The sequence below is a fragment of the Parus major genome, chromosome 2 (genome assembly GCF_001522545.3).
Source record: "Parus major isolate Abel chromosome 2, Parus_major1.1, whole genome shotgun sequence".
Classification (NCBI taxonomy): Eukaryota; Metazoa; Chordata; class Aves; order Passeriformes; family Paridae; genus Parus; species Parus major.
Genome location: NC_031769.1, coordinates 96546010 through 96564139, shown reverse-complemented (window position 1 = coordinate 96564139; position 18130 = coordinate 96546010). Strand labels below are relative to the sequence as shown.

The 18130-nt window shown below is 39.7% G+C and overlaps 1 protein-coding gene across 1 annotated transcript; it reads right to left on the bottom strand.

Annotated features, from left to right (window-relative positions):
* Positions 1–5890: 5890 nt before the first annotated feature.
* Positions 5891–16298, bottom strand: DSEL (dermatan sulfate epimerase like). The gene is made up of 2 exons (XM_015619874.2): positions 15855–16298; positions 5891–15278 (listed from the first exon to the last, which is right to left on the bottom strand). The coding sequence occupies exon 2, from the start codon at positions 14321–14323 to the stop codon at positions 10673–10675; it is 3651 nt and encodes a 1216-aa protein (XP_015475360.1). The 5' UTR covers positions 14324–15278; positions 15855–16298; the 3' UTR covers positions 5891–10672.
* Positions 16299–18130: the final 1832 nt, after the last annotated feature.

Genomic DNA, 18130 nt, shown 5'->3' with positions numbered 1-18130 from the left:
CTACAGCAGCATCTTTGACCAAGATGGGCAATTAAGGGAGTGGAGCCTCTACCCTCTTAAGACACCTGATGAGGCCACATAACAGCATTTGTTTTGATCAGTACCTTAATCAGTGCCCAGACTTTGTGCTGACTCCAGCCACAGCTATCAATCTGAACCAGCACTAGAAGCTGCCCAGAAATCTGTGCTGTCCATTTACTCATCTACTCCTCAGTTGTGCTGTCTCATACACTTAGAGCCTGATGATCTAAAACATTGTGTTTCTTACATTCCAGGAAATTACTTCTTCTTTCACGTGACTGTATACCCCCATCTGGACATTTTCAATCTCTTAAGAGCATCAGTCAAGGTCATGGAAGTTGTGTGATTTTTTTCAGACATCATGACATTAAAAGTACTTCCAAGGGTTGTTTTTTAAATGCTTTATCATTTCCAAGTCTGTAGGGTGCTCAAAAGTAAGACTTCCAAGATTTTATCCATGAGCTAGAAAGAAGCAATAGGCTTCTAGATTTATTTGTGGCTGCACAGCCAAGGTGACACTTCTGAGGGACATCACATTGCAGGGACATCCTGGCATACATCTTCTCCTCCAGCTATGTCCTTTTGCCCTCCTGTTCTGGTAGCAGTGAAAGACAGCACAAAAAGAAATCTGCTAAGCCTTCCAATGAAGAAAAATATAATTCTTTCCACAGCTTGCAGTATGCCCTGTGAGCACAATAAAATCTTCTTATTATATTTTTTTTCCAGTATATTTTTGGCAACACTAAGATGCCACAAATGAAGAACTCTAGGCTATAGGCTATCCTGCATTGACTAGTTCTTCTGTCAATATGAGCTAGCATATCATCATGTTTTCCTAGCGCCAGAAGATACTGACCTCAGTTAGAAATATAGACCCCAGCAAAATGTGATTCTATATACATACAGAATGTATAAATATTACTACATATTGATTAAAATGACTATTTTTCATTCTTGACACAGCTTTTGTGTTGGTATCAGGTCATCAGAGAACATCATATAACTTCATCCTAAAAAGCCAATCACATAACAGCAGGATGAGAAGTCATGCTGTGCCTTGATATTTGTGGTCCAAGAAGAGTTCTGTTTGATGTGAAAAGCAACTATTTTTTATTTACTAATCTCCTGGGTAAAGATCTTAGGCCACTTTTACAACCATTTTGCAGTAAGAATTGAATGGTCAATGAGACAGATTTGAGGTACCACTTTTGAGAATTTGTTTTTGGAGAGGTACACTTGTAACTCAAAGTTAAAAGAGATGTAATTAGTACAGACCACTTGCAAAAAACACTTAAAATAGTTCAACACTTGTTTATTTAAATTCCACATTCTCTAAGCAACTAATCAAAATTACACTTTACTGAAAGAAGAAAAGAACTGCCATACTAGAAATCTGTCTGCAAATTCTGGAGGGGAACAGATACACAAATTTACAAGAGAGCTTAATTAGATGAGTGCATTTTTTATCAAAATGAAAGCAAAATAGTCAGTCTTCACTTGTAAATAAGATCCACAAGAGTAAAATAGAAAATATGGTTAAATTATTTTTTTCTTGATGTGTTTGGCAGTATTTTAAGTGCTATGAACAGACTTTGCCTTCGAGCAAGAGACCTGTTAAGTAATTTTTGTGGCAGTTGAATTCACAAAGAGTACAAGAGATATTGCAGATTTGGTCTACCACAGAATTCCAGCTATGAGCTATTGATAATATAACAATTAAAACTGTGAACTGTATGTATTTGTTTTGATGAAGGTGGTATTTTATGTTTTAAATAAAAAGGGGGTACTTTCCAATAGATGATACAATTGTATCCCTAAAGTTGCAGCAGAGAAAATAAAGTTAATTCTTACACTTCTTTTTGTTGGTATAACATGACATTTTGAAATGTTTGTGGAGTTTGCAAGCACAGACATAATCTGTTTTCTCCAATTTCTGACTTTCAGAAATTCTGATGGATTCCTTCACAAAATGCCTGAAAGTACGATTTCTATTTTTAAAGCAACAGAAGGAAAAAACTAATGAAACAGTTCATCAAATTCACTCTTGATAAAAAAAATATATCTTTCTAAAATAGGTAAATAGACTAATAGGGAAACTACACAGCATGAAAAAAGATGAACATATGATGGTCAGTCTCAGAAAACTTTCAACTAAAATGCCCCATTATGAAAAAAGAAGTGTTTGATTTGCAAGGAAAACCAGACACAACCTAAACATCTCCCAATGAGTTTCAAATACATCTCAAAGTGAGCCTGTTTTAAGTTCTGAATTCAGAACAAATTCAGTGTATTTGCTGAGTGCCTTCATCACCTTCAAATCTCTGCACTTCACTGAATACATTTTCTGTGAAGACCTACTTCAACACCATATAGACGTTGCTTGCATTTTGACTCTTTCCAAAATATAGCAGGATTTTAGGAACCTGGTGCTATGCATGCACAAACACACATATTGCACTAGGCAATACTTGATTTTAGAGAAACGGCTGAGAAGCCCCTCACTACAAGAAGGACACTGAAGAGGTGCTGAAGTGCATCCAAAGAAGAGCACTGAAGCTGGTGAAGAGTCTGGAATGTAAATCTGATGAAGAGTGGCTGAGGGAGCTGGGGGTGTTCAGCCTGGAGAAGAGAAAGCTGAGGGGGACCTTACCATTCTCTACAGCTATCCCAAAGGAGGTTATAGTGAGTTGGGATTCAGTCACTTCTCCCAAATAACAAGTGATAGAACAAGAGTAAATGGCCTCAAGTTGTGTCAGATAACGTTATGAAGAAAAATTTCATTACCAAAGGGATTGTTAAACATTGGAGAGGCTTGTCCAGGGAACTGGTTAAGTCACCATTGAAAACATGAAATAAAAATCACTAAGTACAAGAGAAACTTCAAGGTATTTAAATATCTAACATCATTTGTTCATGAGGTTATTGAATCTGCTTTCATTTAGAAGTCGTTTGTGTATCTATCTAATTCTGTTTCAGAAATGCAACAAATGCAAATTGGTCATATGTGTATCTGTCTGTCAGGGCACATTATAGAGCCTAAAGAGGAGTAATTTAACAGAACAATTAATAGCAGTTTTGCCAAACTGACCCTACAGATTTTTTTTTTCTAAACTTTAATAACATCTGATTTTTTTTTTAATTATATCTTTATTAATCTGTCAAGGAAATATTTTCTCCCTTTAATTTTCTTTGCACCTTTAAATAAGGTCCTTCACCTACATTAACTTAAGAGGCCCTAAAGGAATGATAAACACATTTAGCTGTTTAAAACTATATCTTTAACTTGCAAATTTCTCAAGAGAAATTCTTCAAAGGGTGCAATGATTCTGTTGCTATGCAGAGCCAGCTGAGCTAAATGCAGATGAAGCAGATTGCTGGCAAACGCTCCCAACAAGATGTGAACCATGAAACCCTGAAATCTTTGTTTATTGTCTAGCTAGGCTCTTTACTAATCATTCTATTCACTTCATGTGTTAAGGGTAGTTAGACATGGCTACTGTCAGAAAAGGATAGAATACAAATAAGTAAATTCCTGCATGCTGAAATCAACAGGATCATTCATTACATAGGATTTGCAAATGTATCCTAGAGTGATTGAGAGATACAGACAAACATTTAAGTGACAGCAACTTTAAAAAAACCCTCGCATATCAACAAAGCCAGGGCATCTTCATGTAGGCTTGCTCTTTTATTTCAGCAGATAGAAAGAAATTCATCTTAGCATGGTCTGAAAATAAGAGGGTAATGAAGGTTAGTAATTAGGCTGAGGAATAGATGAGAGCTACATCCGTATTTTTAAAGATCTTATTATGTGACTGGTTTAATCATGACTAACTTAAAGTATTCTGCCTGTAATATGCAGTTTCGCATGTCACCTCATTTTGATCAGCACCAATGTGGTCTATTTTCTAAAATGAAACAATCCATTTTTACAGAAGTAAATTTTTCTTCAGATGTTTTCAAATTTGTCACGAAAGGATGCTGGCACTTGAGAAACCATCAATATCTAATCCATACCCAGCAGGTAAAGCTGCCTCCTGTCAATGAAAAACTTCTTTTGGTATCAACAGTTTTGTTATAGAGCTGGATTGGTTAATAGCTATTTTGTTGAAAACAAACAAAACTTCCTTTTAACTTCACATTCCATCTGTATTCATATGGCATATAGATATATATATAGGCATATCTATATTATATATAGATATAATAGACAATATTCAGCTGATCAGTTAAAGTTAGTAATGAAATCTATTATTCAGGCATGATTTGTTAGCTCATTAAGACGTAAATACTCCAACATACATTTTAGTCTTTTTTTTCCAGTTTCTCAGTACATTTATGTGTACCTATATACCCCACTACCTTTGAGATTGTTTCTTGAAATTAAGTGGCAGCTGTAGGATGCAATTGATAAAGAGAACAGTCTTGAAGATCCTGAAACACAACAAAAGGTTCAAGAAAATGTAACAAAATCAACATTTCAAACTAAAATACAGAAAACATAGGAAAAAAGTCTATTTCTAGGCAAGCTGTAGGATGGAAACAGAAAAAGGTTAAAAAAAAACAACCAAGAAAATATAAGCAACTAGCCTTTTAGAAAATCAATTAAGAGTGAAAATATTAATGGCTTTCACAGATACAAGTGTGCATTAATTATCTCTGACAGCCTGCCTTTTATCATGCTCCTGGTATCAGCTTTGTATGTAGCATGCATTCACTTAGAACAACCTTTCAGAAAATAGCTGGACACAAATATTGTCAAAGAATTTGCAATAAAAAGCAACCTTTTTTTTAGGAAACACATTTTTATTCCTATGATAACAGGCATTTTCCATGTAACTTTCTCAAAAGCCGAAGTTGGGTTCAAGATTCAGAAGGTTAAAGAAAAATATTACAAGTAGTGACGTAGACCTGGGATGAGCTATAAAGCATAAGCACACACTGACCACTGCAAAATCACTCAGAAAAGGCACTGGGCTAACATCCTCCAGAAAAACAAACAAACAAAAATAATTTATCTGCTTCAGAGTTAAATATCAAGTGAAAAATATTAAAAACCATGCCAACCTTTTCTTTATAACTGAAAGCTGGATTTCACAGGAAAGATAGAATCAGATTCTTGCTCCTGTAAGTTATATGCCAAACATAATCTGCAAAATTAAATGAACAAAGAACCAGTTAAATCTGCAAAACTCAGCTGCAGAACACAAGATGCAGCTCAGCTGCACCTCCTGTGGGTTACAGGTCTTTACAGCAGTAAGGAGACTGAGCTACCTGTGCCTCTGGATCTGATAGATGCTGCCTGTGCCAGACCACATTCAGCAAAAGATATCCAGAGGGTTTCAGTTATTTGTCTTGATTTTGTGTTTTTAAAAAGAAAAATAAACACATGGGAACATTCATGGCTATTTCAACTTGCTTACCTACTTACATTTAAGAATGGTTTCTATGCCAACTATCTGTCTCTCAAGTAACTCCTGTGTATAGTTCAGGAACTAGAAAAGGACTACTCTAAATACACAGTTTTGAAATGGTGTTTATAGACTAAGAGACTTCAAATTTATGGATTGCACCAGCTGTCCAGTTCCCAAAAAACTGGGTGAGAAGTCATCTTTTCTTTTCTAGGAATATAGCTTTTTTTGTGGTCTTTCACTCAAAACCAAATACACTTACTGTGCTTTTGAAGGCAGACAGAATCAGGTCTTGCTACCAATACTTTCTGAAAGATAACAATGGCTCTTATATTCAAAACAAACAAGAACAGTGGGATTTTAAAATTTTAAATACATACACTTGACTGCATTACAAAGTTTTGTCATATCAGAAGTGATGAAATAATACAGAAGAAAAAAGAGGATAACAGAAACGTATTATTTTACTAACAATAGTTTTATTTTATGCAGGATGTTTCAGAAAATTTTGTTTGGACAGTGTATACACTGAAATTGCTCAGACACAGATACATACTTAAATGTAAGACCATACACATTTAAATCCAAATTCATCCTACTTCATCTGATGCCTGTCAGTGGGCATCTAAATTAAGGGTTTCACCACTCCTGGCTTTTGAGTATTTAAAAAGATAGCAGCAATGTCTGATTTACCTTTGAGGCCAACACTCATTTTCCATTGATTCTAGGGTGACAAGACTCCTTTATTTAGGTGTGAAAGTTAAATTACTTAATGTGACATAAATTAATTCAGGTCATGTTCTTAAAACTCCACAATACCTTTCTCAGTAACGGCAGTAAACAAAGTATTGAATTTATACCACCATAAACGAAGACGCTTTCAGAAATTATTCTGTGTGAATGAGATCAGACTCTTTGTTCTCCTCCATCACATATAACTCTCAGCACATTGCCTGCTCAAAAGATGTATAGTTTAATTTAAAACAGCATCATTTCAGCATCTTGAAACAGCACTTTCCCATTATTAAGTATTTTTTGAGACAGCATGAGATTATCCCTTCACATCCTTTACGAGAATAGTGTTGATCACATACCAGCAAATGTCTCCTCACGAAAGAAAAGTCCTGACATTTCAAAGTGGTGCTTTGTAGATTATTCTGAGTATGTTTGTTTCTACACCTCCTTTTATGAGCTTATAAATTTAAATTAAATTAAATTAAAAAACAGGTAGTTTTGATTACAGAGAAATTTACATTTTTTAAATTATTAAAATACATTTCCTTTTGTCATCAAATATCAGGTAGAAAAATCCTTAATGATCATTCGAGGTAAACTGCTTCCTGTCATTTTTTCTGTTTTGGAATATTCAGGCTAACTAGTTGATAATTTTATGATAGTTGATGACAGTATTTAGTGGCACAGCATTCACTGAGGTCACCAAGACATCATGTCACCTATGGTCCAGTTCTGAACAGCTCACACTTTACAGATTTGATCCATAACTCATAGTCCATATTTCACACTGAGATATGGTATTTGAGACTGTAAGTCTCCAGACAGACTCTTCACTTGGAAAACAGCCCATTCATTAGATTAAATCATGAGATTTAAGCAAAACAGGTTTTAGTGTGAACCAAATCTAAAAAGGAGCACAGAAGAAGGAATGAAAGCTTATGTTGCCCTGCCCACAGAAATGTTAAGATCCAGTACTTATCCTCTTGAAGAAAATTTATATGTAAATAAAAAGAAATAATTTTGATAAATTACTAAGTCACCTAAACAAGTATCACAACTTCTAATTACAAAATATTCTAACATATGGAACCCAACATATGGACCACTTGCAAAAGGGATAATTTTTGTAACTTACAGAAATATTGATAACATGTTTTCATCCTTTGTCTTGAACTGTGCATTTCAAATGTTTTCAGGAAATGCAGTATTATATTCCAGTTAATATATGTTTATGTTTATCAAATAAATAGTGTCTAATATCAGTAATTGACTGTAGGATGGACTGGAGTTTGCTACCAGTTATACCATTATGTTTCAACAGCAAATTAAACCACTTTTACAGTTTTAAAAAAATTCTGATCCATGACTGAGGCTTTACAAATCAGTTAACAATAACTTCAAAAAATCTGAAAAGCAATTTTTGTTTAAATTGCATTCTAGCATTAACAGAGTAGTATTACACTGTCAAATGAATTTTTCCATAAATTTTACATACTTGAGGATCTTGTACAGAAATTAAACTCTGGATCTGGCAAATTAGCTGTTCAAACATAAATCTGATGACGACTGCATGCCAGCTGTGTGCAAAATGGTTGAAGGAACCAATCTGATCACGATACTGAGGATCATATCCGCAGATGTTGCTCTTGGAAAAAGCCTACTGGGAGCAAGAGAGGCATTTAGATGTGATCAGAGACTATAGATTTATCCTATTTGATAGAACTCTGAATGCCAAGACCTATGTGCATCTCTCCAAGGCAAATGTCACTTACTTACAAAGTAAATAACTGAAATGTTTTCCTTGGTATTTATTTTTCTTATGTTTCCAAATATGATTTAGAGGTAAGTATTTAAATAAAGCCTGCCTTTTTAAAAAATTCATCAGAATCTCAGCTGTGTCGTAAGTGGACAGTTCAAATTACAATATAATGCAAATAATTAACATGTAACAGAGGGTGAAAAAGGAAGAAAAGTCAAGATGAAGTACTGAGACTAGTTTTCATGAGTGCGTTTCTGAAAGCGTCAATGAAAGTGTCAGAATACTTTTCAATAAAGTGTACCTAAACAAACATGCTTATCAAAAATTTCAAACAATTCTCAAAGTTCACCGACAAAACATTAAACAATACTATATGGTGAAAGGGGAAGTTAATGTTCGTGTCTATATAGTGGCCATTCTTCTTCTGAATTCTAGTAACAGAAGAGAATTTTAAGAATAACTGTATACCCACAAAATCTTGCCTTCAGCTGCCCTAAAACATCTGACAGAGAAAAGCCTTTTTTATTTGTTCTGATTCTAGACTGTAAATCCTGGAAACAGAAAGCAAATGCTGAAATTTATTCTGTCAAGTACAAACTGTACTTTCTTTTAACATACAATCAAAAATGGCTCAAGAGAGGAATCAATTTGAGAGAATGATGCTTGGAAACAAAAGTTTCACTAAAATGTCAATGTATATTAACTTGTTTAATATTTCCTTTAACATGGCACTCCACCTAGCCAAGGGTGAAATACAAGTTTGAAGGGGAAAATACAGCTACTGCTAGTAAATGACAGGTAATTTACTGCGAGTGAGACCACAAATTATCAGTATCTTTATCATGGTAGAGGCCTGTTTTGTCATACTTATGACTGTCTGAGAAAGAAGTACTTTTATCTAGGTTGTAATGAGGTATCTCAAGGATATGAAATGTACATATGAGAGGGACAAAACAGCTGGGTAAGACAGAGACATAATGGTAAGATGGGAAGAAAAAAGAAGTCCTTTATATTACAATTCATCAAGGTTATCTGTAATCTCTATGAAGAAACTCACTGCACTTTTGACATTGCCCAACGCTTACCACCCAAATAAATAACAATTACACACATATTTTAATATAATAAACTCTGATTCCAGCTCCCACAAACCAACTGAAGCATATTTCAACACAATTCCACTTGTAATAAAAAACAGATGGCAAAGGAAATAGATGTCTCTTTGTGATCTGATATACACATCTGCAGCCATTTACAATATGCATGCATTTCCAGAGAATGCTGAGCAAGTTAAAAGAGGAAATGGGAATTTTTTTTCTTAATGGGCATGCGCAGACAACGAGTGTGACTCAAGAAGAAAATAAGCTGTGACAAAGATGCAACTATCCTATCAGGCCTAGCTGTTTTGAAACAAGTATCATATCACAGCATCATGTTAAAGAAACACCAATCATGATAAAAATCAGACAACTTTGTAAAATGTTTGTTGCAGGGAAACATCACTCAAATGTGAAGTGGCTGAGGGTCAGGTGATTTTCAGATCTCTCCCCTCTCTGACAGAAGACCTGAGGTTAGCAATGGCTGTCCATCAGAAATTCATTATACAGACAAGCAAAACATCCCACAGCAACACAGGGCTAGAGATTTATTTGAGGTCTTCTAAATCTCAGATTGCATTTTATGCAGACATCAACAATAATGCATCACATAGTTGCACTGGTCCCAACACAAAAATCAGCAGAGAAATGTGTTACAACAAAGAAGGATGGAAGAGTCTCACTCAAAAGGAGAAAATCCTTCCAGAACCTCTAAGACAAGAGGTATAGATTAAAACCATTTAAGAAGTCAATATGTTAACAACCTTCAAAATTAGGTTATGTTGAGGCAGGTCAAAACTACACAAATTTAACTGCTCATTTGAGGGACCTTGCTAGTTTCTTAGATTTCATCCCATTTCTTCTTCTCCAGCTAATTTACTCCAGGCTCACAAAGGGTACCACAAAGGGTCAGGAATGGAGAATTAAGACTTCTCTTTTGTCAAACATCAAACCCCAATTTAAGTACCACATCTCTGACATGCAGGAACCACATCCTAGAATGAGATTTAATATCCAAGTCCATTCCAGTCTTGGGCCTGTCTGCTCAAATTGTAAATAAGAAACTAGATTTACTCAAATGTTCTGTTTTCTCCCACTAAGGGGATGCTGAACAGCCTTAAATCTCAGCTTATGTTTATTTTGCACCACTATAGTGACCAGTGAGACACTGACAGACTGCATCAGTAAACTTGTCCAAGGGGGCCAATAATCACCATTGGGAACAGGACCAGTTTGACAAGTATAATTTCATATAAACCATCATACAATCATCAGATGGTAAATGCTTTCTGGAACTAACCATCTGGGCTGGAGTCAAACTGGTGAGATGGAGGTGAAAAGCTCTCTGTTCTACTACTAAACCCCTGAGCTATAGAGGCCCCAGCTGGTACTCCTGCAAAGGTTTTGTGTTTTTGTTTTTTTTCCAAAAGGCCGCAAAAGTAGTTACAATACCTTTTTAAAGAAAAACAAATCAAAACAAACAAAAAAACCCACCCACAGTTTCAGGAACAGTTACATTTTTCTTAAAATAATCTCTCTGAGAGTAGCAGACTGTACACATTTTATAAGAATAAACAAACCTATCTAATATTTATCCACAAATTGGGAGTCAGAGAATATTAGTGCAAATTTCTGCTGACCGGCAGCATTTATTCTATAAACTTTGGGTATCCTAAGTGGTCCATCAGTGAACAACAGATATCTTCAATCTGTCTAATCTCTTCATGGGGCATGTTTTGTTTCCAGGCATGAATGCTACTTGGTGAAATTTCCCCTTCATAAGGAAGATAGAAAAGACTGGTGGAGGTGGCAAATAATATTTGGTTTAAGCTAGCAGGAGGAAGAGGAATACCGAGAAAGGCAAAAATTGCTTCAGCCGTCTTCTGAGGAAAGCTCACAATATCTTCAAATTTGACCAGCTGATAATTTGTTGGCAGCAAGTCCCTGTTTATTCTCATTGCTGCTGCTGTGTTTGCTAGCCATAAATAAGACAACACAGAAATAGCATTTGACTTAGAATTTGAAATTTCTTTCCTTAAGGATTCAAACTCAGAGGCATAGCCTTCATTTAAACTACATTTTTCTTTACCATTCTCCCCTTTAAACATTGCAGCCAAGCGTTGTGGAATATTTCTCAAGGAGTAAAGGCTTGGCTTATTTTTGTACAACATTGAATAGACCCATGCCCGTGGGTCCCTCACTACATATAATGCTCTCATTGATGGTCCTAAGATTTCCTGAAAGAAGGGAAGCTTTAATGTCCAGCTCCCACTGCTTAAACTAAGAACAGGTCGTGCATTAGGATAATAGACAAGATGTCTTCTCAGTTCCCTAATATATTCAGCATCTTTTTCTTGACTCCCTCTTGCCCTGATTCTTTGCTCTAACAGGGATTCTCTCTTTTTGGACCTTTTCTTTTTGTCTTTACTTAATGCAGAATGCTGAGCAATTTTACTTCTGCTAGCTTCATATAAATGAATGTTTTGTAAATGCAACTTTGTGTCTCGAACTAGAGACTGAAGCCACCCTTGGATAAGACGAAAATTACCACTCTTAACATCAGAAACCTTCCATTCACATGGATCTACAAAGGAATCAATTTCAAATTCAGTCTCGGGAATTTCAAGATAGGGTGTAGGTATCCTGATGTATAAAAAGTCACTGGTATTGAAAAAAACCTGTTTTAAAATTTCTGCACCAGAAGAGGGAAGTGAAGTAATGATAACATCTGGCAAAACAACAGGGTTTCCTTCTAATTGTTTGGCTTTATTGCCTTTATCACGTTCTAGCCTTGCCATGTCACTGCTCCACTTTGCACAGATGGGCTGAGTACACATGCTCCACACATCCACCAATTCAATAAGCCACAGAGTGACAACCAGTATCAGGATCCAACGCAACATTTTACCGAAGGATATGTAAAACCGCCACTGAAAAGCCAGTATGACCAAACTGACACCCAAAATTAACCCTGCAATTATGTTCACTTTGAATCCAAATGGGAAAACTACCCTAATATTTTTCACATCTTTTTTCACAGATTCAGTACCAAGACCAAACTTGGTCACTTTATTTTCATGAACTACTTTAGCAAAACCACCAAATCCCAAGTAATCAAACCTTGCCTTTAAATTCTGATATTCAGTCACAACAGAGATGGTATTTTCAGTGTTGTTGACACTGAGCGAAATCTGAAATCCAGATTTTGCATTATCCATGAGTCTACAGTTAGAAACATTGACATACGGCCCATAGAAAAGGTAAACAATCCTTGTAAGCGTGTTTTTCATTGGAAAGGTAACATTTACAAACTGAGTCCACCGCTTTTTGAATTCAGCAGCTTGTTCAGCCTCCTGTATCCTAGCAACAGGACTACTCCCACGATGATCAAACCAAAACATCTTGTAGTGGGCATCCCACACATCCATCATAGCTCCATTGTACTTGTTCTTAAACTTATAGGGTATGTATTTAAAGTCAATGTCAAGATTATGAAAAAAGGCACTGACTGAATTAACAGGGGAGTCTTCCTCCTTCTCGATATGGTCAACTACTAACAATGTCTGAGAATTTAACAGCAGCAAAGTGCGATACACACTTTTCAGTTTCATTGCTGATGTGTAAGCAGATACTGCCTCACCACTCACAAACATCATGTCACCAGCCTGGGAGGCTGTTATTATTTCTCCAGCTGAGTCTCCAACCTCATCACCAATCCACTTCAGCCACTGCGCACATTCACCAAGCTGTCCTTCCCAAGGCTGGTTGCACTGGCTTGTAGGAGATGGAGCAAACACCAAGACATTATTCAGATGGCTGAGTTTAGGTCCATAAAGAGCCTCAGATACAAACACCTGTCCATTGGGAGCAAAAGTGAAGGAGTTCTGATCGGGATGTTCATGCCCTGGATTGAAACTTCTCCACCCATCAATCCATCTATAGGGTTGAAAGTGAACGATATCATAGACAGCACGTCCACCGAGTTTCCCAGACTTGAAGGATACAAAGGTGTTTGCCTGGCTGTTTGGCAATCCAGCCCCATAAGTAACAACTCCCCAGTTAGGAAATACATGCATTTTAGCAGTACCATAGTCAGGAGGTGGCTGAGAAGTGATTTCAGCAGCATACCATATAAATTCAGTATGTAATGTGCTCCACCTCTGTGCAGTGGATGGCACCATTGGCCCATCCTTGGGTCTGTGTTTTCTGATTTGCTGTGCCAGCCAGTTACCAGCTCCATTCTTCATGATGAACTTATCCAAGAAAACCAGTTGGCTCTCAGGACCATAAAACCAGTTGTAATTAGAATCTGCAACACCCACAGTCCTCTGGAAGCCTGGCAATAGGGTGGCATAGTAAAACCAAAAGTGCATTTTCAGCCAGTTGTTCTCCAAGTTGTTAATACCGAAGTGGCGCTGGGCCAGGAAAACATACTGGGTTACTGACTTGGCTGTGTAACTCCCGTAAGCTACTCCCTCATCCAGAGACCCATCTACAATATGATTGAGCAGAAACATTGTTTTCTCCATCACATCAACAACGGTGTGCTTCCAAATATTCGCCTGAGATCCTTTTTCCACTCCGGCAACTAAAGCCCCAATAAGCAAAGCAAGCATATTGGTTGCTTGGTGATTATGGAGAATTTGCTTTCCCCAGGAACGAACCTTGGAGTACTCATACATCTCCTCGCTTACAGACCATATCTTCTCCAGGTATTTTTGCCTTCTCTCATCTTCCAGTGAATTATACAAGAAGTCAAAAGCAGTGGCAAATCCTGTCAGGGAATGACCAAGTGGCACTTCATCTCCAGGTGCATTCTCAACCAACCAGTTTTTGTAACCAGCCATTCTATCCATATATTCTAGGGCAAAATCAAATGCAGCTTTATCCTCAGGGCACAGCAAACAGTAGAACGCTAGAGGTGGCAGGTTGTTTCCATAAATCTCGTTCCACTTGGCCGCAAAATCGATATGCTTGGGTGGAGGTAGGTAGTACAAAGGGTTGGACAGCATAACCATCACTGCACTTCTGATGGCTCTGAAGAGATGCAAATGGCTTGTACGAGCCTTCTGCCTCAGTGCCTGAACATCCTGAGCATCAAAATACAAGCTTGGATGAAGAACTGTTCTTTTCAGCTTCTGCTCAGCACTAAGACCTTCAAGTTGCTGTTTTTCATATTGATCTACATTTTCTATGAAAGTCACCCAATCAGAGTAATTGCTTACAGATTCTTCCAAAGTGAAGACATCAAAAACCATCAATGCTAGAAATAGAGTATGCCCCGTGAACATCAGAGCCATGATCCATTAGGCAGCTCCTCTTCCCCAGACATACATTTCCTTCACAAAACAATGTTCAGATATCAAACTTTCATCCAGTTTGTTAAAAAAATAATTATCTTAAGGCATATTTTTATGAGAAAAGACTTATTGTATACTGTGCAGTACAACAAAGGCTCAGACTGCTTGTAATCTGAGATACAACATTGAAATGACAAGGCTCTTGAAAAGTTAAATCTCAGGTGCCTTGTCTGTTCACACTTTTCTCAAATACAACACTACAAGCATAAATACTAAAATCAGGGAAAAAGTAAAATCTCTAAGATATGCATATAAAGCACAGGTTAACTGCACAGTAACAGACTGATACACTCTCTCCTGGTAACTTGAAAAGCATGATCTGAAAAGGGAATTGCAGTCATATGTTTGCTTTTTTAAAAAACTTTCAATCAGGCCAAATTCCACTTTTAGAGCTGACGAAAACTCCACTGGTAACAAAATTATATAATTTATTCAAAACAATGTTATATTTGATAAAATAAAGAATACACAACACTTGGAAAATAGACTCCAAAATTGAAGTTATTGTCTTCAGTCTTCACCTCTTCTCAATTTCCTTACATACTCTTTCCATCTTTCTCTTTTGGGATTCATTGAGGGACGGGAAGGAAAACAATAATTTAAAAAAATCAACATAGATCCTCCATTAGATCCTTTTGACGACTCTGCAGTGCATTTAACCCCTATTCCTCTCTGTTTGTGAAAGATGCATCTGAATTAAGAGTCATACATATTTTCAAGTCTTTTTTAATCTTTTCTTCAGCTACTGATGCCCAAATTTGGCCTTGATGATTCAAAAAATCCTGCTCCTTCCATTATGATGCAAAAGGAAAACATGTGGAAGAGGCAGAAAGCCAATACTTTCTTCTAAGAAGAGCAGTTTCAGATTTCCTTTCACTTTGCCTGTAGGTTCTTCCTGTGGAAATAGAAACAAAAGTTCTCTGAAGCTGTGCAGATGTCAGAACATAGTTAAAGTACTTCGGTTAACAAAGTGACACTAAGTTTATAGAAAAGATGAGTTAACTCACGTTTTCTTTAAAGGAAATCAAAAATTAAAAGAAGGTGCATTTTTAAAGTTCCACAAAATTTACCCTTGGCAGAAGAGCAATTCAGATTGGCTCCTCAAGCCCGCTGTATTTCACCACTACAGCGTGAACATGAGGGCTCAGGAAATATTTTCCAGTTACGCTTCCAGGAGTTACCCACGTAAATAAACCTGACACACGCCACCGAAATTCAATTCGGCTCGAATTAAAACGAAAGCAGACAGGTATTTACACCGCGGGCGAAAGGGCGGCGGGGAGCAGCAGTGCCGGCAGCCGGGACGGGCGCGGAGCCCCGGGCCGCGCCGCCCGCACCGAGCCCGGCAGAGGGCGCCCGCCGCCGCCGCGCCCCTGCCCGCAACGGGGCCGCACAACTTGGACAAGTTTCGGCGAGGACTCGGGGCCGCCGCCCCCGGAGCCCACCGCCCCCGAGCCCAGCCCCGTCTTACCGCGGTGGCTCCGCGCCGGCTCCCGCGGGGATGCGTCGCTCTGCCCCGGCCGGCGCGGCCCGGGGCGCGGGGCAAGCCCCGGCCGGGGGCTGCGGGTGGCGGCAGCCGCGCCGGCCCCGCTCGGCTGGGCCGGGCTGCGCCGGGCTCCGGCCTCTTCCGCTCTGCCGCTACTTTTCCACCCGGGCTGGCCGCAACTTCTGGATCCTGCCCTCCGCCGGCGGCTCCCAGGAGTTGATGGAGACAGAGATGCGGCGGCGAGCGCCCGGCGACGGGCGCGGGCAGCCAGGCAAACTCGCAGGGATGTCGCTCCGGAGGGGCGGGGAGGAAAGGAAGGAGGGAGGGAAGGAGGGACGGAGGGAGGCGGGGAGGCGGTGGGGGGGTTGGCAAAGCCGCCCCCGGCGGAACGGGGATGTGCCGATCGTCCGCGCCGAGCTCGGCGGCGGGCGGGCTGCGGGTCCCGCCGCTGCTCCCGGCTGCTCTTCTTCCCTGCGGCTGCTCCCGGCGCCCAGCCCAGCCCCGCTGCCGGCCGCGGATGCCACCGCCGCCCCTGCGCCCGGGCTGCCGGCGGAGCGGAGCGGGGCTCGGCGGGAGCGCCCGGGGGCAGGGCCGGGGCCGGGGCCGGGGCCGGAGCGGGGGGGCCGCGCCTGGCGGCGGCGCGGGCGGCGGGGGGAGGCGAGAGACCGCGGCCACCCGGTGCAGCGGGTCCCGGCGCGGGCAGCGGGGAGCTCAGGAGGTACGAGGGGACTCGTGGAAGAAAAGCTGCCGCGGTGGGTCGCCCCCGTGGCCGGGCGAGAGCCGCCGGACCGGCCCCCGCAGCTCCCGGCCGGGGCAGTGTCAGGGACGGTGTGGCGGCCCGGAGACCGGCGGGCTCGGCAGGGCAGGGCTGGGCTGGGCGTCAGGAGGCGCCGCTCCTGTGGGTGACAACTTTGTGAGAGAGGAATAACCACCCAGCAGTGCCCGTGTGTCGGGGACCACGGGGATGCGCAGCATCCGCTTTTGTTCGTAGCTGTCACACTTCTTTATAACTGCGTTCCTGCGCTGGCACTTCGTTTTATGCGACGCTTTAAAATGGTTCTCATTCAGCTTTAGCTGAAGGCTTGTGAAGTAAAATACAAAGGCGTCATGAGGAGTAAAATCCTCTGCTGCTCATCTCGGTCACGGTTAGTGGTGCACTCAAGGGCCAGCAGCAAATACTGGCCTGCCCCCCTGGTGCTGTGGTCTGCCCACAAAATCCAGGAGGTTCTCTAAACCTGATTCACTCAGGGTTTGAATCAGTTTGGGTTGGCAGTGATGCCATTCAGAGCCTGATTTTGTGACCTGATGTTTGTGAACAAGCCGTCCTTCAGTACTAGAGTGCAGGAAATAAAAGGGTGTGAGATTTTAGGTGTGTTAGCACTCACAGTGTTTACAGTACTTCAAAGGATGTGGGTTTTAATAATCCCAATAAGCGTAACTTTTTCCAAAGCATAGTCTATATTCTTCTATTTTTTTATTTGCCCCCATACCTAGAAAATGCAGTTGCATATTTAAATATTGCTTAAGCTACTTAATGTTTAACTACCTTGAAATGAATATATGAATGTATAAAAGCCATGCATTATGGATACTGATTCTGTTTCTTTGTGCTACAGAGTGCACCTTCGAAGGATTAAATTATTAAATTATGCACATTTACATTAGTGATGAACTGTGCCTGGAACCATCCTGATCTCTTAGATGTGCCCTATAGACTTGGCTTAAAAGGGAAAAATACTGATTATTGCCTGGATCACCCAATCAGAAGAAATTTGCATAATGAACAAAGATCAGCACATAATTCCCTGACCTTGAATCTTTTACAGTTGTGCCTTTTTATGCTGCCAGGGAAGGTATTCCAGGAGGATAGGAAAAGGAAATATAAAGCAACAATAGAGGCCACATTCCCCTTTAAGTCTGTAGAAACTGAGTGGAATACACTACAAATGAAAACCTCCCAAGTCTTTCCTTCTATTCTTATTGAACCCATTACATTTTTTTCCCAAGGCTGGCCCATTTTGAACATATTAAAGTCTCAGAGAATGACTTTTCCCATAAATTGTTGGGCAATTCAGAATGAGCAGAGTATATGTAGGACTTAGGTTAGGTTAAAAGCAAAAGTAAAGCTCTCCCAAGAGCTTTTCTCACTCCCTGGGACCTGTGCTGAGATCATTACATATACAGTGTTCAATTGCAGTGTGATATTTGTGGAGAAACATGAACATGATTTACTGACTGGCCCCATATATTCACAAATGGTA

Excerpts from the sequence above, each read along its gene's own strand:
- DSEL (XM_015619874.2), bottom strand. The coding sequence starts at position 14,323 with ATGGCTCTGATGTTCACGGGGCATACTCTATTTCTAGCATTGATGGTT.